General features: G+C 41.6%; 1 protein-coding gene across 2 annotated transcripts in view; it reads left to right on the plus strand.

The window, feature by feature from the left end:
• LOC129187449 (rho GTPase-activating protein 20-like) overlaps positions 1-24,173 on the plus strand; it is a 71,138-nt gene that overhangs the window by 17,026 nt on the left and 29,939 nt on the right. Inside the window, exons 1-2 of one of the 2 annotated variants that reach the window (XM_054786750.1) lie at positions 8,738-9,145; positions 13,786-13,871. In XM_054786750.1, coding sequence (XP_054642725.1) covers positions 9,053-9,145; positions 13,786-13,871 — 179 coding nt within the window. In that variant the 5' untranslated portion in view covers positions 8,738-9,052. Of the gene's footprint in view, positions 1-8,737; positions 9,146-13,785; positions 13,872-24,173 lie in introns of those variants that run through there. The other variant, XM_054786749.1, reaches the window with a different exon arrangement.

Consider the following 24,173-nt stretch of genomic DNA (forward strand, 5'->3'; position numbering starts at 1 on the left):
TGTTGATGTAGACATTAATCTTACATAAAATAAAGATGCCAATTCCATAAAAGTGGCATTCTTGCAGTATTTTCAAATGCATGTCAGGGGTCCCCAACCACTAGGACACGAGAAACGTTCACACGCAATGATTTAAAAAAAAAAACACTTAAAAAAACAATAATAACAATTTGTAAATAACTACATCAGATTTTATGTACAGGGATAGCAATTATTTTATTCAAAAAAATAATATAAAATTAGAAATCCCCCAGTTTTTGCATGTTTAATGCGAGTGGCGACTTGTTCCACTTTGTTCTCCGGTTCTTGAACACACCATCTAACTTTATCCCACTCTGCACAGATACTGTAGAATACGATACTGTATTTTTCCTCTTTTTTTTGACCTCATACTTGGTCCCTTTTATTTTTTTGGGCCCCCCGGCAGCCAGGGGCCCTTGGAATTGTTCTAACTTTCCCCCCAGTGTATGGCACCTCTGGCCAATGGCACTTATCATAAATAAATTGAAAAAGTTACAGTTAGTCCATGTAATCGGTATCGGCTGATTTCACTCATGGATGATCGGTATGGGAATCGGCAGCATAAAACCCTGATCGGAGCATTCCTAATAAAAATGGCTAAATGAACTAAAATACAAATTAAGGCATTAAGAGACATTGATGAAATGTACTATTCTACACAGGTCGGTAGGTGTCAGTATAATGTTGGGTGAGTCACGCATATCACTGGACTTGATCACCCGAACAACAGGCTTTTATTGCAGGTTTGAATGCGCTCACGACAGGCGCAATCATCCCGAATAAAAGTACCTCCTAATAAAAACACAGGCTACTGTGACCCCCAGCCAGCTGAAACTCAACTTTGAGCCCCCGACGTCACTTCCTGTCCTCCACTCACTCAAGCACCAGTCTTATTGGATAATACGAGTGTAAAGGTGACTATAGGGGATTTTTTTATTGGACAGTAAAAAATGAGATATATTATTAGCGGTGACACTAATTTGCTTTGTAACACAAAGCTAAGATGCTTTGTTCAGATAGTTTCACAAGTATTGACATACTTGCTTTTAGCATCTTTAAAATGTATCACATCCTGACATTTTTATGTAAGCGTCCCTCACTGGAAAAACACCCCTGCTTGAGCTTAGACCTCTGCCAAGGCAGAATATTCCGTCATGGCTTTTAAGTGAGCAGGGAAAAAAAAATCTCTACTGCCAAGCCTCAAACATTTGCAGGCCAGAAGCCTTTCCTGGATTATGCTATTTTGTATTTAAGGAAACAAAAAGGAAACAGAGGGTGTTTATTTTTGGATTGGGGGTTAGGGGTGGGGGGTGGCGTCCATATTGGGTTTGTAATGGGTCACATCATCTCAGTATCCAATTCAATTCAATTTAATTCAATTTATATACTGTAGCACCAAATCACAACAGCAGCTCACGAATGAAAACAGAACCAACTGAAACCCCACATGAGCAAGCACTTGGCAACAGAGGCAAGGAAAAAGGGGGGAAGAAACCTTGAACAGAACCCAGACTGTGGGGCGGCCATCTGTTTCGACCGATATAAAAATAGAGCAGACGGATAGATGGTAGATCAGGTCATAAGTCTTAGTCTTAGTCCTAGCAACATAGAGGAGTGTCTCTGATACATATCAGCATATCAGGGGTCAGTTCTAACTAGATGCTTTAGCAAAGAAGTAAGTTTTGAGTTGACTTTTAAATAGGGAGAGGGTGTCTGCACCCCGGATTGAGTAGATGAAGATGGTTCCACAACAGAGGAGCCTGATAACTAAATGCTCTGCCTCCCATTCTACTTGTAAAAATCCTGGGAGTGGCAAGTAATTGGAAATTCTGGGAGTGAAGGGTTCTCCTGGGTTGATAGGGTTCTATGAGCTCTTTAAGATCGGTCACACTTTACATTAAGGTACACAAAAACACAGTAGTTAGTGAGGAACTAATGAAGAACTAATAAGGAACTAATGAGTAGAGTAGTTACTGAGGAACTAAGCCACATAAATTTAGAGTAGTTACTGAGGAACTAATGAAGAACTAATGAGGAACTAATGAGTAGAGTACTTACTGAGGAACTAAGCCACATAAATTTAGAGTAGTTACTGAGGAACTAATGAAGAACTAATGAGGAACTAATGAGTAGAGTAGTTACTGAGGAACTAAGCCACATAAATTTAGAGTAGTTACTGAGTGTCACGTTCTGGTTGAAGCTGTCGGAAGATTGACCCCCAGGGTGCAGAGAGAAGGCGGCGAAGTGCAAAAATAAAAGTAATTTTATTGCACAAGACAAGAAAAAACTAAAAGTGACAGAGGAAAAGCTCTGTGGGAAAAATAATACAAAATATAAACAGGTGACAGCACTGGAAAATCAACGAGGTTCAATGACAGTGACAACCACAATGAACCAGCGCCGCGCATACGACGGCGCTGGTCTTTTAACTGTCACTGATTAGTATTGACCGCAGCTGTGCGGCCACCAGGCGTGGAGCGGCAGTTCCTTCCGCCACCTCGGAAGCATCGCTTGCCAGAATAATGGCGCAGGACAGGAAGTATACGCTCCTGTCCTGCGAAGCGTGACACTGAGGAACTAATGAAGAACTAATAAGGAACTAATGATGAACTAATGACGAGGGCACATAAATTTAGACTAGTTACTGAGGAACTAATGAATAAGTAATGACAAGCTAATGACCAGAGTAGTTACTGAGGAACTAAGGGACACAAATTTAGAGTAGTTATTAGTGACTAATGAAGGACTAATGAGGAACTATTGACTGGAGTAGTTACTGAGGAACTAAGGGCCAAAATATAGAGTAGTTACTGAGGAACTAATGAAGAACTAATGAGGAATCAATTATTAGAGTTGTTACTGAGGAACTAATGCACATAAATTTAGAGTAGTTACTGAGGAACTAATGAAGAACTAATGAGGAACTAATGACTAAGGCACATACATTTAGACAAGTTACTCAGGAACTAATTAACTAATGAGGAACTCATGAGTAGAGTAGTTACTGAGGAACTAAGGCATATAAATTTACAGTAGTTACTGAGGAACTAATGAGGAACTAATGACTAAGGCACATAAATTTCGACTAGTTACTGAGGAACTAATAAAGAAGTAATGAGTAGAGTAGTTACTGAGGAACTAATGAAGAACTAATGAAGAACTAATGAAGGGAAGGTCGTGATGGAAGATGACACCAAGGTTTCCTACTGTATTGTGGGGGTTGAGTGCAAGACCATCTAGGGCAGTAATATCATTTGCAATCTCTGAGGTGCTGGGAACCAAGGACTATGATTTCAGTCTTATCCGGGTTTAATAGTAAGAGTTTGAGGTCATCCAGCTCTTTATGTCGTTAAGACACGCCGGGAGTTTGGACAGCTGACTAGTTTGGTTAGGTTTCTTTGACAGGTACATTTATGTGTCATCTGCATAGCAGGGGAAGTTAATGGAGTGTTTTCCAATGATATTGCCGAAGGGGGACATAAAAAGCTGAACAGTACAGGTCCCAGCACAGAACCCTGTGGGATGCCATGACTGACCTTCACATGTCTGGATTCTCATTATTGGGTTTGTAATGAATCACATCATCTTGGTATCCACGGTAACAATCGAGCAGCCTACTGGTGCAGTATTTATTTGGTGGTTTTCATCCACTTCTATGGCCGTCGGGTGTGAAATCTGCCTAGCAACAGGTCCGCCTAGCAAAAGGTGCCCGGGTAAATGTATAACCCATCTCCAAACTTTTTCCAATGAGGGCCACGTAGTGAAAAATAAAAGGATGCAAGGCTGCTTTGATATTTTGTAAAGCAACGCTAAGAAAAGAAAAATGGCATCTCAGCTCTGAAGAGCCTATTATTAGTATCCACTTCACTCTTTGCTCTTGTTTTGACATTTAGCTGTTTTCCAAATATTTCAACTTTCTTCTTCAATAATCTTTTCTTCTCGTGACACTGTGACTTTATTCCCATAATATTATAACTTTTTTTCTCCAACTTGATGTTACAATTCAATTTAGTCATTTTTCTCATATTTATGAGTTTATTCTTGTAAAATTGTTTTTCCTTGTTAAAATTAGGGCTGTCAAAGTTAACGGAAGTTTCCTTTAACAGCACTATTTTTTTTATTAGTTTGCGCACGCCCTGATGGTTGAGCCAGGAATTGAGCAGAAATGGAGAACGAAAATGGTATTTTGATCGTAAATTTAGCTTCAAAGCCCTGGCAGATGGCTCTCACAACAAGACCGAAGTTATTCTATCTGCTGTCACTGTGATTTGAATTGTCACAGACTATGCCGACCTGCTAGAGAGAAGCGAGCTACAAGAAGGTACTGAAGCACTGCCCGTATTTTTTATTGTCTCTTGTACAGTGGTGCCCCAACTAACGCATGTTTTTCTTAGATGTGAGCCGTCTCTCGGCTGATGTTTTGCTTTGAACTGTGACTATATGGGGGCTTCTGTCAATGTGACCATACCTGAAGAGCTAGCAGCACTAGCATTACCTAGCATTAGCAGCACACTAGCTTGTCATCAACACGTCAGAAAACATACTGACATTATAGCAATCTAACATATCTTATTTATTACATATTGTGTAAAACTATGGCAGGAACAACATCACATTTAAAGCATAAAATGAATACAGAGCCACCATCCACCAGTACGACCCTGGACTTGTTTTTCAGAGAGGTTGTGTACCGACCAAATATGAGGTGAAAGAAAAAGGAGAAAAATACAGTATAGTAGTCTATCTGTGCAGTATGTGTCAAAGTTATAAGGTGCATTCATGGACCGTCAAACAAAGTGGAACAAAACGCAGCTCGCATTAAACATGTTTAACTGAATAACTGAAAATATATTATTTCTTAAATAAAATAATGGCCCATATTTCCACAATTGATATCGCTTTACATAAAATTTGATGTAGTTATCGTAGGAGCGTATCAAATTGTTTACCAGACATTTACATCCTTGCTTATTATAGATTATAAAACTTATTTGTAGCTGTGATTAAGTGCGATTAATTATGGCTTAACTATGGGCAAAATGTGATTAATCGCGATTAAATATTTTAATCGATTGACAGCTCTAGTTAGAATCCCACTTTTTTTCACAGAAAATTGCAGCTGTTAATTTCCATTTGTGCTGCTGTTTTTTAAAATCAATTTTCCAACAATTTCAGCTTTCTTCTTGTAAATTTCCTTCTCCTAATTATGACTTTATTCCCATAATATTGTCACCTTACTCTCATAGTGCCGCATCTCATCCAACTTTATTTTGTTTTGTTTCTCATCATATGCTGCCTTTTTTAAATTATTTTTTCTGTAATATTTCAACTTAATTTTACTAAAATTTCTTCATGATATGTAATACTCCATAAATTCTCAAAAATTGTGAATTTTTCTTGTTAGATTGCATCTTTTTTCATAGTTTTCTTGTTATATATAAATTATATTTTTAGAATGTGCCGCAGACCAATAAAAACACCGTTGCGGGCCACAAAGGGCCCCTGCGCCACACTTTGGATCTAAAGAATTCTGTCACTGTGCCTGCAAGATACGTAACTATATTTTATTTCCGTTATATTACATTAGATTCAGTAAAACTTTATTGGACTTGTGCCACCTGGGAAGCAGCACGCACAGGCAACACGGGTGTAAATAAAATAGAATTATAAAGTCCATTTAAAAAAATAATCTGAGTCTGCCTCACAATCAGGAGATCCTCACCCCAATGAGGACAAGCGGTATAGAGGATGCTTGTTCCTTGATGGAAATTTTAGCAACGGCATGCTTTTATAGTGCACAATCCCACTGTAAGAAGGCTGCCACAAGCACACAAGTGGATATTTGACTTGCTTGCGTCACGGCGCTCATGCACGGGCAGAATGCTGGCGTGTTTGTCTGAGGCTGTGATATCGGCGTGACCCACTTTTGAGACCCCGCTCACCTCGTGGAGGTGAGGTATGTGTGACGAAGAGAGTCAGGAAAGTTCCTATTTCTGCCGTCTTTCAGCGAGTGGAACGTCTCCAACAGTCCAAACAGTTCACACGCGGCATTTTCCAACCGCGAGGCTGACACGCCCTCCGCGGAGACTGGCTGGATCCCTCCAGACGGGCCGCTCTCCGGAATAACATCAGGAAACAGATCCAGCCAGTTCTGCTCTAAAAAAAAGTCTGCACTGTTCCAACTTTAGCTGGAGAACAAATACGACTGGGACGATGATTTAGGCGCACGGTCGGAGGAATGTCGTCGGTTGAGCGTCGGGGGGGTTGAATACTGGAGCAACACTCCAGAGTCAGATGATCCATCACGACGCCTCCTCCCACATCCAAGCAGAATTGTGCTACTTGGAGACACCGTGAGACGCACATCTGCTGACTCTCTGAAACTTGTGATTTGATTGTTGCGGCTTTGGACCCGTCAGACGTGTCTTCCTGTCTGAGCAAACGTTCCACGCTGACGTCCAGTCGAGGTCATCCAGGTTGTGGGTGGCCACCAGCGTAGCTTGCAGTATCTCCCAAACGTACAGCTGTCACATTTCAGCAAGCATTTAAATTTGTATCATGTCAAAGGACAATACTATAGACAGTAAAGGTGCATATGCAGTACCTTAGAGTAGTCAGTGTACAGCTTGTATTGGCGTATAGATTTCCTGCCAACACAGCCATTATTGTCTAAACAGCTGGCTACACAAGTGAGGTGCAAGTTAATCGTGTCTCGTCTTGCGTGCACGCGAGCTGCACAGGGGGAGCTGTGGTTCATTGAGAGAAAACAATTCTAACTCAAGTGAATTGCAAGGTAATTGTCTCTTACCTACAATCAAGCATATTGGTGGTAGTGTGCATGAGTGTCACCTGCACTGGAGGAGCAGCGGTTCATTGAGGGGAAACATGAATTCCAACGCAAGTGAGGCTCAAAACAGTTATGTCTTGCCTAAGGGTCTAGCATGGTGGTGGTAGCTTCCTGATCTGGGCAATGCATGAGTGCTGCCGGCACGAAGAGAACTGCAGTTTATTGAGGGGAAACTTGAATTCCAAAGCAAGTGAGTCGCAAGACACTTGTGTCATGCCCACAGTCAGCATGGTGATCGTAGGGTAATGGCCTGCAGGATGCATGAGTGCTGCCGGCACAAGGAGAGCTGCAGTTCATTGAGGGGAAACGTGAATTCCAGCACAAGTGAGCCCAAAGACACAGTCTAGCATGGTGGTGGTAGCTTCATGATCAGGAGGATGCATGAGTGCTGCCTGCACAAGGGGAGCTGCAGTTCATTGAGGGGAAAGGTGAATTCCAACGCAAGTGAGTCGCAAGACACAGTCTACCATGGTGGTGGTAGCTTCATCATCTGGGGGATGCATGATGACATGACTCATCCACACACTGCTCCACCTTCCTTCCTTCTGCTTGAGCATGACCCCCAGGTGCTCAGTTGGGTTCAGGTGTGGAGGAAACATGGCCGCTCCATCATTTTCACTTCCTCAGCAAAATACTTGGGTGTTTGGACTCCGTATCACGTTGGAAAACTGGCATCTGCTTTGCAATGTCACTGTGCATGTCGGTATTCATGTTTCTCCTCATTTAAACCGCACCTCACCAGCGCTGCCAGCACTCATGCACCACCACCACCATATGATTGACTGTGGGCAATACACAATTAATTATATTGGTACTCACTTGTGTTGCCAGATATTTACACAATGACGGCTGTGTGTTGAGATGAAATACACACTATTGTGCAAGCTGTACACTGACTACTCTAAAGTGTAGCCATGTTTTGTATTAAATTTTCCCATGGAAGATCATCTTTCTTATGATTCCTGCTTAGGATAAAAGTAGGACGAGCAAAAGCTTCATCATCCGGCAAGGTGCACGAGCAGGATGCAAAGAAACATGTCAGGCGTCATGTCCATGTAGCTTGCACACAAAAACGGAAATCTGTGAACAGTCCGCCGCAACCGCCATGTTTTTCTTGGCGCCGAACTTGCATTCTTGCTTGAGGCTTGATGCAGTATGCAGAGAAAACACGGTCGCTATACGGGACGCTCGCATTTTGGCGTCCCTCGTATGTAAACACACACACAATTAGCCTCATTGACAGCTAAAAAGTCAAACCTACACCTTCGTCACGTGACTCTGGCTAGTGGCGCAAGAACACGGTGGCATTTCAAAATAATAGCTTATAGTCACCAAATGAATAGTACACTGAGCAAGTCATATAAGTGTCGGATGCTCAAATACTTCATGTGCATCATAAGATAAGAGATAAAAACGTTTAGTATTATTATCATTCTCAGACCAAACAACAATAATTTTAGCATTTAATTTAATTGATGACATTAACTTGGTTTTGGTTTGGTTTAATTTTACTTGAACATGCATGCAGGTTACAATGGAAAACATCTCAGGACCCAACTAACTTGACCCAAACAATGAACCGATCATTTGCTTAAAAAGCACGGTGGCCTAGTGGTTGGGTAAGCAAATAGTAGCGGTACGGCTATCCACGTGTAACTCTGTGTCCTGTTTTGAACATTCCTGTTCCTCTTTTCAATTTTTATAGTCTCATAAAGCTTCTTCCGGTTGTATTAAGACATAACAGTAAAACTGACATGTTTGTGCAAACCTCCTGCCCAGTGAAAATAGCGCACATCTAAATAAATTCGGACTTTAAAAACCCAGATTGTCACTAATTTTTTTTTTATTTTTGCGTGGGTACCTGCCGGAAGGTGTTTTCTTCTGGTAAGCAGTACCGGAAGCGGTGTGTTGTAGCTGCGTATAACTTGTCATGGCAGTGTGGATAGAGGCGGACAATCTCAGCCGCGCTCACTCTAAACTGAGCCTGCACGGAGTAAGTGTGCAACAGTGTGGATCGAATTCTTCCTCCCGTCAATAATGGATCCTCCGCCTGCTCGCGCCCAGCTCTCCGCCGGATAAAAAAAACGTCGGAGTTTTTTTGTTTTTGTTTTTTTTTAAATCGGCGTGTGCCATGGGAATACTGTTGGCCCGGTGCGGTCGGCCCGGTGGATCCGAGCAGGCTTGATGGACAGCATGTCACCGCAGCAGGGCGCCATGGGCCAGAATGGCTCCGAGTCTGTAGTCGGGACCAACAAGACGACCCCGGACAGTAAAAAGGTACCAGTGACACCCCCGACCCCCGTTTTGGGGATTTGGAACTGTGTGGTCATGTTGTGGGCAATTTACGCACAGCACGACCAAAGTACGCCAATTTAGGACACTTTGTCATTGTTCTTATACACTGTATTGCATCTTAAAAGTGGCTTTTGGTGGAGTAAATCGTTATGGTTGATAGAGGCTTGTAGTTTGAAACAAATCCACATTGAATATTGGTTCTTGTAGAGCTAGTGTTTGGGTTTAATCATATATTTTGTACTATTCTGTCTGTAAAAAGTGTGTGCCACACATGACAGCATGCTGTGTGTGAGATAGTGATGCTTTGCTATCAGATAGACATCAGGCAGACACACAAATAAAACAAACGCGCCTTTTGGAAAGGTTGATTAATTGTCTCTGTGGTCGCTGAGTTGATTGGTTGATCGATTTATGACTTATGCTGTCTGATTGTGTAGCGATGTACAGGTGAGCCGCCAGCTGATGACAACTAGTAAACAGCGCCCCTTGTGGTTGTTACTGGGACTGCAGCTTGGTGCAACCCCCCCCCCCAATCCAATCCTTCACTTGTGGAAAAAAAAAAAAAAAATTACAGTATGTAGTGTCTTGCTGAACAAAAGTGGCCTTCAGGTGTGGCACCCCCCCCCCCCCCAAATCTGATGCTTAATTGTGTTTAAATATTGTCATGATGGTGTGTGGCTTTAGGAGCATACTAAAAAATTCCAAACTGTATGACCTCACTTAAGATATTCCACTGTACTTCCCAGTATAGAAGCCATTTAAATGTGTGTTTTGAAGTGTAAACGTAAGTGTCACACATGAAAAACACCAGCGCCGATGTTCAGTGAGACATCAAAGCTGAACAAGCATGTTGTCGTTGCTATTTGCTGCATTTCACTCTCCATTAAGCCTGCAGCTTAACATCTCAAACATGTACAGATGTTGACCCCCCCCTTCTCTGAGTAAATGCACTGAAGTTTTTGCTCTGCTTTGAGAGAATGTGCTTTGGGCCACAGAGGCCACACACACACACACACACACACACACACACACACAGAAACACGAATGCCGAACTTCCACATGCCGACTTTTATCTGGATTTTGTCTATGAGCGGCTGCTGTGACAGTGACTGATGGGGGCTGCGTTGTAGCGTACGTGCTAGCTGACAGGTACGCGCATACCTTGCATACTTGGACACTCCATTAGGTACACTTCAGTACCACAGGTATTGATGTAACAATACGTTTATTGTTGTGCTTTGCCCCACTGACGGCTCTTCCTAATATTTTGGCAGCCTTGTCTCTGCTAAGTATTCCAAACATCTCCCAGTAGTCGTAGTAGTAGTAGTAATAGTAGTAGTAACGTAATGCAGTGCAGGTTCTGCATGCCACATTTGACATTTGTTACTCTTCTGTGATGAATGCGTTATTATCTCAGCATGTAGTGTCATAGCTCCGCTACATGCGCCCTGTCAGTCATCTCATATGAGTGTAATTGTTGCCTTGCAGCGCTTCGTTTTACTGCATGCTTGAACCAATGTGTCAGAACACTCAGCCATGACACAAAAGGGACAAAAACACTTTGATACTACACCAGTTGTTTCCTACTACAGCCGCAGCAGATTCCACTCTTTGACGAGACATTTGAGTGTCCGCGGGGAATTTTTAAACAAAGCATTACTCCATTCAAAACTGCTGTTATGAAAAAAAAAAACTGCATTCATCATTACTCCCCTAAAAACTGCTGTCATTAAGTCTCTTCTTGAAGAAGAGCAGTCTTGATGCCACAGTGCTGAACAACAATCGGCCCATATCAAATCCAAATCTGCCATTCTTGGGAAAATTCTAAGAAAAGGTTTTACTGTATACCAACAATTGACTGACTTTCTCCTCTCCAACGATGTGTTTGACACTTTCCAGTCCGGCCTTATGCCCCACCACAGCACTGAGACAGCTCTGATCAAGGTGACAATGATTTCCGTCTGAACACAGATGCAGGCAAAGTCTCACTTTTAATTCTGCTGGACCTGAGCGCTGCCTTTGACACAGTTGATCATGTGATCTTATTACAGAGGTTGGAAAACTGGGTGGGAATCTCTGGTACCGCTCTAAACTGGTTCAAGTCCTATCTGGAGGACAGGAACTACTTTGTCGGAATTGGTAACCGTGTCTCAGACCAAATGGGTATGACCTGTGGGGTTCCCCGGGGGTCAATCCTGGGACCCCTATTGTTCAATATGTATGTGCTGCAATGTGTCCTACCACTTCTCCAGCTAAACTCACACGAAGCTAAAATCGTTGTCCGTGGCAACGAAAAAAGAAGGAAAACAATGCGTAAAAAAAACAGCAAGTTGAACACCGTGACGTGTTTTCGTTGTAACGCGGCACAACAGCACATCTTATATGTCGCATCATCTCCTCCTGAATGGAGCGGAAGATCCGAGACAAGGTCTTATTAACGTAGCGCAAATCGGTGAGATTAAGGTTTATGTGCCTTACTAACATAACGTTAGCCGTGCGGAGGGCTAGCTTTCTTTTATTTTTGACTCCTGTCCAATGTGTGGCGGGTTATTACAATGGTGACGTGACTTCACACAGGCTTTATTTCATCTGCAAAAACGTGGCGTGTTGCGTTAAAGGCTCATTCAAACTCGTTTTCTGTCGTCAGAACGCACAGAGAAGGGAAAGAAATGTGTTCATGTTTCATATAAGGATTGTGGATGGTTTGCAAAATTCCACAAAAAAAGCGCAGTTTTTCTTGAAGATGATGGAAAATAAAAAACATTTTAACTCGCTAGCATGGAACAAGGAAGTGCGAGTCTCCCTCACTCAGTTGAGAATAATGTGTTCCTGCAAAAACTCTATCTCATAAAGAATATTTGTCTTATTTTTAGTCAGCCTGTCTACGTTTAGGATTTATAAATGCACAGCTATCAATAGAATGTAACATATGTAATTTAGTCTTAGTAACGTCTTAGTAAAGTCATTATTATTTCTCTCCGTTTCCAGTAAATGGAGTGGATAAATTCATACAAAAGCACCATCATGTAATCCATCAGACCCAAGAAAATAGTTTGTTCCTGTGCACAATGTGAATTTAAGAAATAAAACAGTTGATTATCTAAAAAAATTCAACCGGTTGGTCGTTAATTATTTAGTGAAATGTTTTGTTTTCTCTCGTGTATTTTTACAATTGCACCAAGCAAAAGTGTGTTTTTCCCCATCAATAGAAAACTTTTTCAGTAGAATACTGGATTAATAAAATATTCGATAGCCGCAGCCTGAATGTATTTACCTCCTGAAACTGACAGAATTCAGGTCTCGAACACGCACCGAGACATATTCACAACAATAATAACATTCACTAACATTGTGTTGTGAGGCGTATTTTATGTTTAACTGGCAGTGATAGCCACAACAGATAGTGCACCAGTTGGGAATCCACGCTGCATTGGCCACCGTGTAAGAGTAAAAATGGAAAAAGGAGTAATTTTACCAGAATAAAGTCAAAGCATTAAGAGAATCAAGTCCTAATATTAAGGTCTAATTCTACGAGACATCAAATTGTAATTTTACCTGAAAAAAGTTGTAATTTTCCGAGAATGAATGAATGATTTTTTTTATTTTGAGAAACACAACAAAAAATAAAGTTGCAAATTTTTGACATTTTGTTTGGGGAAAAAGCTGTAATAAAAGGCGAAAAAAGCTGAGAATAAAAATTGAAAATAAAAATTAAAAACAACAGCAAAAAATGGGAAAAACAAGCAAAAAAAAGTGTAATGTCAGGGAAAAAGTTCATAGTAAAAATGCAGGAGTTGCTTTACAAAATGTAAAACACCAAAGTCACCTGCACATCCTTTCATTTTTCAGTATGTGGCTCTCCGTGGAAAAAGTTTGGACGCCCCTGGCCTAACCGATTACTCCATTAATCGACTAAGAAAACAATCGTTAGCTGCAGCAGTTAAAAACTGCTTCCACTCTTAATTCCTGAGAGACTTTCTGCACAATTTTGGAGTGTGTCTTTGGGGAATCTTTGTTGGACCCAAAGTTCCATCTTATGCAAAATATAAGAGTATATTGGTCTAACATAGTCTTTTTCCATGTTTTAATGGCAAAAAGTCACATTTTTGTGGCCCCAACTTGACTTTTCCTGACCTAATACTGCACTTTGAAGCAAAACATACCATTTTTATAGCCTGATGTTGCTTTTTCATGACCAAATGTTGCGTTTTAATGGCAACATTTTGCATTTCCGTGTCAAACCATAATTTTCCTGGCCAATTATATCATTTTTAGAGTCTTTTTGGCATTGTTGGAAGGCTCTGTAAAAGATTTTGGAGAGTGTCTGTGGGAATGTTTGACAATCTTCATAGGAGCGTTGTGTCATTTGAAGTGCCGCCACTTTCCATCTGTAGCTCCTCAGCTCAGTTCCTCTTCTTCTATTCTTCATCTTAGCCACTTCTCTTTTCCTTGCAGCCACCAGGCTTCCTCTCAGGGTCTCTCTTCTGCACTCATGGAAGTTTGCTTCCTTTACAGTACTTTCTGCGGCGTCGGCAGTCGTTGTCCAGCGGATTTCAATTATTTCCTTTTTTTTTTTAAGCAGTTGCAAGCGTTGACTGTGTGTTCTTCTCCTATGTGTGCAGAAGATGAAGACTTTGGCTCAGAGAAGACAGTCTGCACCGTCGCTGGTCATCAGCAAGGCGCTGACCAGGTCGAGAAGCACGTCCAGGTAAACAACAGTCGCAGTGTTTTTATGGCGTTGACCGGGAGGCCGCCCGGTTAAAGAAGGACGCCATGCTAACATAGCATCTCCTGTCTCATGAGCGACAAATACAATTTGCCGCCAAACGGGGGCGGGGCGGGGCGGATCAGCTGACTCATTCATGTCCCGTGTTTACGTCTGTGCAGAGATATCAGACTTTTCATCACAAACCCCTTCCTCTTCCGTCACAGGATGCTACATGCTAGCAGGCTATTATTAAAAAGGTCAGTGTATGTTTGACAGCGGTCGCCCTTAACCTTTGACCCTCTTGGCAGGAGGTACAGGGCGCCGGTAGAGGTCAGCCTCGTGGAGTGTGAGAGGTGTCGCTCGATGAGTGTAAACTGTCTCCACTACCTTAGGTGGCGCCGTGCCCCCATTCAGCCTCTTAATACAGTGGAACCCGTCCAACTCATCATCCTGGTCCGCCGTTTTCATACTCAAAAGAGCTTGGCTAACGACCGAAAAGTGCCCGCTCACCATACGCCATCGTCCGCTTGTGTCGACATAAAATATGAGAACCAAAGGAGTCGTTTTTATGAAAAACGGGTCCGTTTATGTCGACATGTCTTGTAATATTGTTAACTTTATCAGCGCCCAGTGTGAAACGACAACTGCGAAGGTTTATTTGTTTTTCGTGATCAAAGCTGTTCTTTGACACTGAATTTATGGAACGGATTTTTTTGCATTTGAATTTTCTGAAGCGATGTTCTTTTTTTTTTTTTTTTTTTTTTAGATGATTTCACGCTGGAAATTTCATTGAATGAAAATTTGTAAGCAAAATGCATGTGTTTTCAAAATTCAGTCGATTAATTACAAAATACAAAGTTTAAAAATGCAGTTTGGAAAAAATACGGTGTTTTAAAATTCAATGCATAAGAATTCAGTGCAAAAAAAAAAAGGAAATTAAGACTGACCCAATCTATAAAGCTATAAAGTGTATGAACAAATGGAACCTTCATAGCAACGTAGCTACTGTCCAGTTACACAGCATTAAAATGTGCACACAGCCACGTCCTGTTCAGTGCAAATTAAGTATCCAAATAAAAGCATGGTAGAATTAACCTCGATTCTAGTAACAAAACAACGAACAAAATGAAGAAAGATTTGCACAGCAATACAGTTCACTCCTACTACTAAATCGCTCATAAATGACGTACTCAGATTAATTTTAGCAAGCAGATGCTAACTTAAAGACGCTTATTGTGCACCACGCAACATTTATTTATTTATTATTCCAGCAATAACGAATAAAGACGCCACTGGGTGACGGTATCGATCCCCAAACACCATCCTCTTCCTTGTTTCACTTTTATTCCGCATTGCTTCACTTCTTTTTACGCTTGCATGACAGTTAGGCTTGTCAAAAATGCCACTTAGAAAACTCGGCCGGACACCTAATAAAGACTTTGTGACCTTGACTTTGAAATTAGAACAACTTCAAAGCCAACCAGGAAGGCGTTGTGTTGGATTGCACTATGGCGTTATGCAAGCCGTGCAAACACCGTTGGTTGCATCACTCGTCCAAGTCGCTCCGTGGTGTTACACAGGCAGGAAAGTACCCGAGGTTCTCCTGTGTGTGTGTGTGTGTGTGTGTGTGTGTGTGTGTGTGTGTGTGTGTGTGTGCGTGTGTGTAACCCAGCAACTCTTTTCCAAAAAGGAATATAACACTGTTAAATCAGTAATTTAAGCATGTGAGGTCACTTCCTGTCGCTGCCTCCAGGCCTGGCTTTCTCATCAGGCTTGCTGGGTTTTAGCTTAGTTGCTTACATCATCACCACACACACACACACACACACACACACACACACACACATAGTGACACTTCATATATAAGTAAAATCCCATTCTGCAGCCTTCTGGTCAAAAGTTTACCCCCTCCTCCGATGTTATATACACAGTGTGTGTGTGTGTGTGTGTGTGTGTGTGTGGGTGTATGTGTGTGTTTTTGTGTGTGTCGTCCCTTGCCACTTCGTGGTTAAAATTTTGCGGCTCCATTCAACCACCGTTTTTCAAAAATACACAAATTGTATCACAAAATATCAAAATGAATAAATCATGCTGTTTTTGTGGTTGAATACGGCCCATTATTAGTAAAAAAAAAAAACATTTTTTTCCTAAATGAAGCATTTCCACGCATAAAAATGGCTAAATGAAGCAAAATACAAATAGAAGACTGCATTCAGGAGATGCATTCAAAGACGCTGTGAATGATATGTAGTATTCTACACTAGGCCACTAGGTGTCACACACACAAACACCAGACTTGATAGCCGGAACAACAGGCTTTTATTGCAGGTTTGAATGATCTCACAACAGGTAAAGTAATCCCGAATAAAAATACGGGCTACTGTTGCGGCTAGGCCTGTCACGATAATCGACAAATTGACTAATCGAACGATTTCAATAAAACCCAGGTAAATAATTATGACGCTTTGGATAAATTGGCATGTGCATGTGTGCGTGTTTCATCTGCTCGTCTCTCTGTGCCACACAGGCTGGATGACAAGAGGGTTCACTCTGCATCTGTCTGAGCGCATTGGTTCTATAGTGGAATGAACAGAGAGAGTGGGCCCTCATCTCTTTCAGCCTCTTTGTGGAGGCGGGGCTGCTAGTGAGTGGATGCAGAGGGTTTAGCAGTTAGATTTGTGAGGCACCTTCTTCACGCAAACATGAAGAAGGCGCAGAAGCGATCGTTTTTTGAGGCGAATGCTACAGTCGACAGCCACAGTGTGGGAACATTTCAGTTTTAAACAGAATGAACACGGTGAGCGCATGAATGCTGACGACCGACACAGACAGTTTTCTCAACTCGGAAAAAAAACGAGGGAGGTGCCTCGGGCAGCAGAGCCGTCGTCCCGACAGTCACAGCTTTTGGTCGGCATATATAAACAAAACAGTGCAAAATGGTGCGCGCTCACAACGCGCTTTTGCCTTGCAAAAACATACACACAGGCAACTTCTGTGTCAAGCTAATGTCTCACACAGGTAGCCCGTACACTATGCTTGAGTACCATCTAGTGGTTCAAATTTGAATTACACCTCTTATGACAAATAATGAAAAAAATGGTCTAAAAAAAATGTTGTCGATAAAATCGATTATCAACGATAATTTGTGGCACAGTTACCGACCAGCAAAATTTGTTACCGTGACAGGCCTAGTTGCGGCCATAACCCACGCCAAGCTACAAGTCAACTCTGAACCCCCGACGTCACTTCCTGTCTGCCCGCCACTGAGCTACCGTAGGAAACACAAATCTTCTTTATGTCTTATATGTCTTATTTTCCTTTCTGTGTATTGGGTAATAGGAGTGTAAAGGTGACTATGGGGGTTTTATATCATGTCTAGAGTGCTCTAATAATAAAAAAAAAACATATTTAGAAGGTTTAAACAAGTTTTCTATGCTACCAAAATGTTCCATAGGAAATAGGAAATCATACTTTGCAGAAATTCACATATCGCGGTTAAGTCTAGAACCAATTAACCGTGATAAATGAGGGTTTGCTTGATATAAAAATCTAGCCATGTATAAATGAACGTTATGTCTATATTTCTTCACATGCACGCTGGTGAAAGGGCACCTGAGGTCATGCACATGTGGCATTTATGCTAATCTCAAACACAAACGTTGCTATTGTGGGTTTATTGTTCTGGCTTCTTCCCTTTTGTTCAGTGAACATTTTCATGCTAATGACATTTCCTGCTTTTTCATAATGAGCTCCGCTGAGGACATGGTGGCAGCGAACTTCGCTTTTACTGCCGGAAAAAAAAGGAACTTCTAGTATTCCGGCTTCATCCTGAATGCGCATGCGTGTGTGTGTGTGTGTGTGCGTGTGCGTGTGTGTGCATGTCAACTGTGGCTGCACAGACGGGGATGTGATTCACAGAGGTGTAAGAACGAAATGAGAAAGTGTGAGCGCAGTAGAAACGTACTTCCTGCGGTTGCCTGGCATAGCTCTTGAATAGCATTACTGACACCTAGTGACCCGTGTAGAATACTACATTCCACAACATGTCTTTCAATGTCTTTTCTGAACAAACTGTATTTGTGTTTTAGTTCATTCAGTCATTTTTATGCTTGAAAAATCGTAATTTAGTCCAAAAACATGCATATTTTTGGTTAGTAATAGAGCGTAGTGAACCACAACGCAGGGAGGATTGCTGATTGATTGTTCCACTTCTTCTTCTTCCTCTTATTCCGCCTCATTTTTGGATCATTTTTATCGCCTCCTTCAATTCTTGACCAACTCAAACAACTCCAGCATCATAACGTTGAGCTCACGCAGGCCTAATAATTTCACATTTTCTGTGAAAATGTTCGCATTGACAATGAATGGGCAGCATGGCTTATGTGGTAAGCGCACTTTGTTCCCAACCCCAAGGTTGCCGGTTCAAGTCCCACGTATGCAATCGTCATTGTTGTGTAAAATCGTAGCGCAGTTGGGCGCCACCGTCCTCCCATCACCACCGTCTGTCGACGAGTTAGGGACGGTGTTTGAACTGAGATGACACTAATTCTGTTTGACCGACAAGGCCGTAAATTCTGGTTGATAACTTTGATTTCTGATTGCAACCACAACTTCAAGGCAGCACTCGATTACCAATGACAGCACATTGCAGTTTTTCTTCAGCTCCCCCCGGACAAGGTTTTTCAAAATATTCCCACATTTAGTGTCATTTCATATTGAAAATGAATATGAAAGTATCAAATATTGAAGTTTTACATGCGCATTCATGCTGCTGTTTGGCATTTTCCAACCGTTCTGGGGAGGCTGTCAAAGTTGGATAGCCCAGCTGGGAGTGCTTGGTTCCTCACCCAAAGATCCAATTCCAGACCTGAGCTCAAACTACTCTTACTTTCGTTCCACATTTTAGCATATTTCCACAGCATGTCAGTCGAGCTTCAGCTTCCGAACGGCTCCTGTTTCTAAATTTAGATTTTCGTACCTTTTCAAAGCATTTCAGTTTCGCTGCAGCTTTTCAGCATTCACACGCAATGTCGACTGATGTCGCGTCATCGAGTTAATTAATACTTTTCGAAAGGCCGTGATGGAGTGAAGCCGCAAGATTTGAAGCGCTGCGTGGGGAGGGACGAGTGTGTAACACCCAGTATTTGCGGCAATTCAAGTAACAATACAAATGGAGGATTTGGAGAATTTTGTACACATGTAGTCTTTTGTGTATTTTCATTGTGGTAGTCAGCCAAAACTGCAGACTTTGGAGGTCCTGCAGATTGTTACTCACATCAAGCATAATCGCAAGCACTTCATAAACCCAAAATGCTCTCGACCGCGCTTGTTTTTGAACGTCACGGAGACGTACTCAAACATGAGGAAATAAAAGTTAGAAACGAAGCTTTCTATTAGTCGCGATGGACGTGACCCATCGGGGGGTCATTAGTATGCCGCGTTGTTCGTCTGCGTGCCCGCCAGCGCCATTAATCAACATCGCACGAGGCACAATGCGGCCATTAGCGGCTCATCCATCACTTTCACCGGGCCCGCCCGCTCGGCTGTCAGTCCCACATTCATCCGGGCGACGACGCGTGCTGAATACCGACCATGTCGTCTGGCGAGATGTGAAAGGAGCTTTTGGGAAGATGCATACGAGTGTGTGTGTGTGTGTGTGTGTGTGTGTGTGTGTTTGTCGGGTCCTGCATTGATGACACTGGATCAACTCCAGTGTTTCCCAATCAGGCCCACTGGCGCTGTCTGTTCATGTAACGCCTCATACGCACCTGGTCTTCCAGAGAATAAGAAGATGTAGCAGGAGGGACCAGTGTCTTTGTTGCAATATTCAGCGAGCATTCAGACCCCTCTAGATATTCTTTGACATATCTAGTGAAGACACTTCAAAATAGGCGTGGAACAATTCATTCACTACAGCGATGCGTCGATTTATGTTTCTGTGATTCAACCACATCGATGTGTGTTCAGCAAGTTTCCACTCCTGACGACATATACCAAGCTAACATTGTTCAAAAGGTAATCAATCGATTGAATTGATACTAGGACGGCAGGCTTTATATGGATGTGTGTTTTTTAATCATAAAGACGTTAAACATTAGTCCAGTCATGGTTTTCCGGGTATGGGCTGGTCATGGGAGTTGTAGTGGACCTGTGACGTGATTTGCTTCTTCCTTGTCCTTTTAAGTGACTTTTATGGGGGACGATATTCAAAGTAAGGATGTTTTGTACACCTCTAGACGGTAGTTTATGGTCCAGTAGCCATCACGCTTTGTGACGTCATCATCCAGCTCGGCATGTCCAGGTGAAAACACACGTGTGCGCTGCGAAACTTCGTCATTTGGGTATTCTTGCTTGTCGGAGACAGGTTGTAAGTTTGGTGGAGAACACTGTACTTAGTCTGCACGGGTGTAGAGGGGCATGGTCCTGTGGGCACAGGTGGGTGTGTACGCTTACGTACGCAGAAGCAATAAGTGGCGCGCACTCGCTTGTGCCGGAGAGGAAGGAGGAGAGAAGAAAGCTTGGGAGGCCGTCATTTTTTGTTGACCGTTTATTCGTTTTGTCACACATTTACACTCGCGTTTCTTACCTTTCCTTCTTTTGCATCACCACGTTCCCTTGCACTGCTGCACGCCATCTGCCATCACTTCACATGCAAAGGATCCGTTTGCTCTCCCGGTTTGGTCTCATCATCATCAAAACTTATCATCATAAACCCACCACACCACGGCATCCAGGTCAGGACCCAAAAAGGCAAAATGCACAAGGAGGCCGCTTCACTTGCTAGTTGATGCACCGTTCTTTCAAATGTCTGCTCTGATCAAGTGAGAAAATTTCAACACCTAATTGAAGATGACATACCGCATTCATTTGCTGAGTAATTTGCATAATGTCCCTTTTCATTTTGGGTGCAAAGTGTGTGTTTGGATTGCACGATTTAAAGTAAGTAATCGTGGCAAGGTATACCACCCTCTGTTCATCCTGATTTTGTATTGCATTTTTAACTATTTTTTCGTACTCACTGATAATTTATTCTTACGTATGTCAGCAGTCTTAGTAGTTACAAAAATATTGGATTCATGAATAAGGAATCGTGGAGATTCACTTTTCACGGTCGGGCCTGGAACCAATTAACCGCAAAAAAGGAAGGATTACTGTATTCGCTTGACTTTTGCGTCTCGTAGCACGTAACAGATTTACGTTCAAGGGCTGCTGAACAACGAACAACGTCATCAATGAAACGAGAGACATTAGCATACAACAATTGTGGGCTTTCTAACAGCGACTCTGACATGAAAGGGCTTATCGCTCTTCTCAACGAGCAGCAGGTGCTGTCTCTAAAGCACTCACAATAGTGCGAGACCACGGATTTTGAGTAAAATTCAGGCTGGTATCAGTGATACTGATCCCATACCGATACTTTGTGCACATTCACATGATGTGTCTTATAAATTTTAAGAAGTAGTGTATTACATGCCATAGCATAAAGAATACAAGATAATTAATTAATTGATTAATTAAATCAATTATTCGGTAGCGGCCATTTTAGCCGATTTTGACTGATCTTTCAAGGCACACAGAATATTGTGTTCTATGGCTATTAGTGGTGTAACGGTACACTAAAATGTAATTTCGGTTCAGTTCCGTTTCTTGAAGAGCTCGTTCTGGTTAATTTTCGGTAAAAAAAAAGGAAGAAAAAAATGACTTAAAATGCTTTTATTATTAAAAAAATGCAAACAGAACTTTTTAAAAATAAATAAAAGTGACGCATTTGGGTGATATTTCAAATGAATTTGATTCGATGAAAAATAAAAAATAAAATAAACTGTTTGTTTAAACATTGTGGTGAAATGCAGTGGACAGTTACACAGTAACAGTTAAATAGCCTCTGTTGCACGTGACGTCCGACCATCTGTCTTAAGTGAAATAGCGGACGCACGTGATAGCTCGTAGACGACATCACTTTTAGCTTTTTCATAAGTGCTGGTATAACTTTCTGGCTAAAGTGCGGACGTGATGGTGTTTCGTAGCGAGGTTCAAGAACGATAATCATATACAGTCATGGAGAAAATGATTAGACCAACCTTGTTTCTTTTGTATTTGTACTTTATTTATCCCACAGCAGGGAAATTCACTTGTTACAGCAGCAAGCAAGATACACAAGTAAAGAATACATAGTGACTACAACATGGTTCAGGTGGTGCAGGTGTTGTAGAGCCTGACAGCTTCAGTTTATTGATCCATTTTAATGCCTGGTTCAACTAAAGGTACATTTGGTTGGACAAAAATAATAATGCAAACAAATATAGCTCGTAAGAATTTCATTTAAGAGCTCATACAGTCTCTAGCAACTTCCATGCTTTTCTTGATAAAAACCAAAATCACTTAAGTTCTAACATGCATAGCTATAGCATTGTACTGCCAAAACATGTCACTCTTATGAGCTATTTTTGTTGTCATTGTCGTATTTGTCCAAACAAAGGTACCTTTAGCTGTATCAGGCATTAAAATGAACATGAAACTGAAGAAACAAGGGTGGTCTAATCATATTTTCCATGACTGTACTTAAAGCCAGCGCTCTCAGCAACTGAATATGGTTAGACGTATTTCCTGCAGCCTACCCGATATCCGTGGAACAAATTCCACACACAACTTTGGATTTACCCACTTGACTTTGTCCATCCGTAAATTTAACAGGGAAGCCAAAGTGTTCCCAAACACTTTGGCTCAGGCTTCTTGCTTGCTTTTGCCATGATGCCATTTGTCGCGTCTGCGAGCTACTAGCGTTCCTCCCCCTAAGTCAGTAGTGTCCGACACTCAGAGGCGTCCATAGTAGCATAAAATATAACCAAAACGGTACGCAACTGGACCGAACCGGACATGCAGAACCAAAACGGTTTAATACAACCGTGTGAACCGTTATAAACATAATATATAAACGCGGAGAGAGTTCCATATAAACATGGAACCAAACAAAAGAAATATGAGACTTTTGCCTTTCATCAGGAAAAAAAACTTTGTTTCTACCGTATTCCGTTCTTTCGTAATCAGCAGTAGAACATACAGTAGGTACGTTTCAGGAACATATCAGTTCCCGACTAGAAAAGGGAGAAAAGATAGATTTCAAGCATAACTCTGACTTCCTGACACAGTTTTTTTGGGGGCTTTTGTGACAGCTCAAATATCTATCATGTATGCTAATATCAAATATAACACCTTAAACTATTTACAATGTTCACATTTGTAACTGAACTATGTGTGTGCATGTGTGCGTGTGTGTGTGTGTGTGTGCATGTGCATGCGTTAAAAATTTCCCTACAGTGCGTAACCTTTACAGTAACTTTAAATGGCGTCAGTAACTTTCTCGCCGAAAGTCCAACCAGTGTGACTGTGAATACCTGGATACTGGAGAGTGCAGGTGAAGTTTCCTATTTGCTGTTTTTTTGTAAGACAATCAGGTATGAACTAATTAGGAATATGAACAAACAAGTTAACAACAATTAATGGCAAATGCATTCACATTTTATTTGAATCAAGTGCAACCAACCCTTCGTTAACCTTTTCTGCTCTCATTTTGGATATTCAGTCATTTTTCAATAAAAGTACAACCAACATTTCAGCAGTAAGTTTACCTGCTACTTTTCAACATGAAAATAAAACAATATTAATATCAACTTGAAGTGCAACCAACACCTCTTCAGGTTGAATTAACCAGTAGGTTAACATGCCACTTTTGCTGTTGTATTTAACATAAAAATAACACAAATACATTAATATAAAAAATGATATCACAATAACATCAGTTCAGGTTGAAGTAACAGTAGGTTTACCTGCTACGTGCTTGGACGGTCAGTGTTGTGTGAAATCCCATGGCGCCTTAGTAGGTCATGGCGGTTGCAGTCCATTGATTACCTTTTAAACGATGTCAGATCGATATATGTCGTTCGGAATGGCAACATGCCCAACACACATCTACGTGTGTAGTTGGATCATCGGAATATAAATCGACACATCCATGTAGTGGATGAATTGTTACACCCCTAAAATGTAGTTGTTGTGCTTTTCATGTTTTTTTTCTTTGTTTTTTACAGATTTTGTGTCTCACATGCTATTCCTCTCTCTGACAGTGTCCATTACAAATGACATGAAAATGCTTCATGGCCAAATAATATGCAAATAACATAATTCCGTCACCCCAGCCCACCACAGCTACAAATAGATTGCGGTCCACTGTAGAATGTAAGCCACACACCACTGCAAACTAGAACGCATAATAAACGTTGCGAACTTGGAATCAAATCTTGT

This window comes from Dunckerocampus dactyliophorus, chromosome 9, assembly GCF_027744805.1.
Source record: "Dunckerocampus dactyliophorus isolate RoL2022-P2 chromosome 9, RoL_Ddac_1.1, whole genome shotgun sequence".
In the NCBI taxonomy this organism is placed as follows: Eukaryota; Metazoa; Chordata; class Actinopteri; order Syngnathiformes; family Syngnathidae; genus Dunckerocampus; species Dunckerocampus dactyliophorus.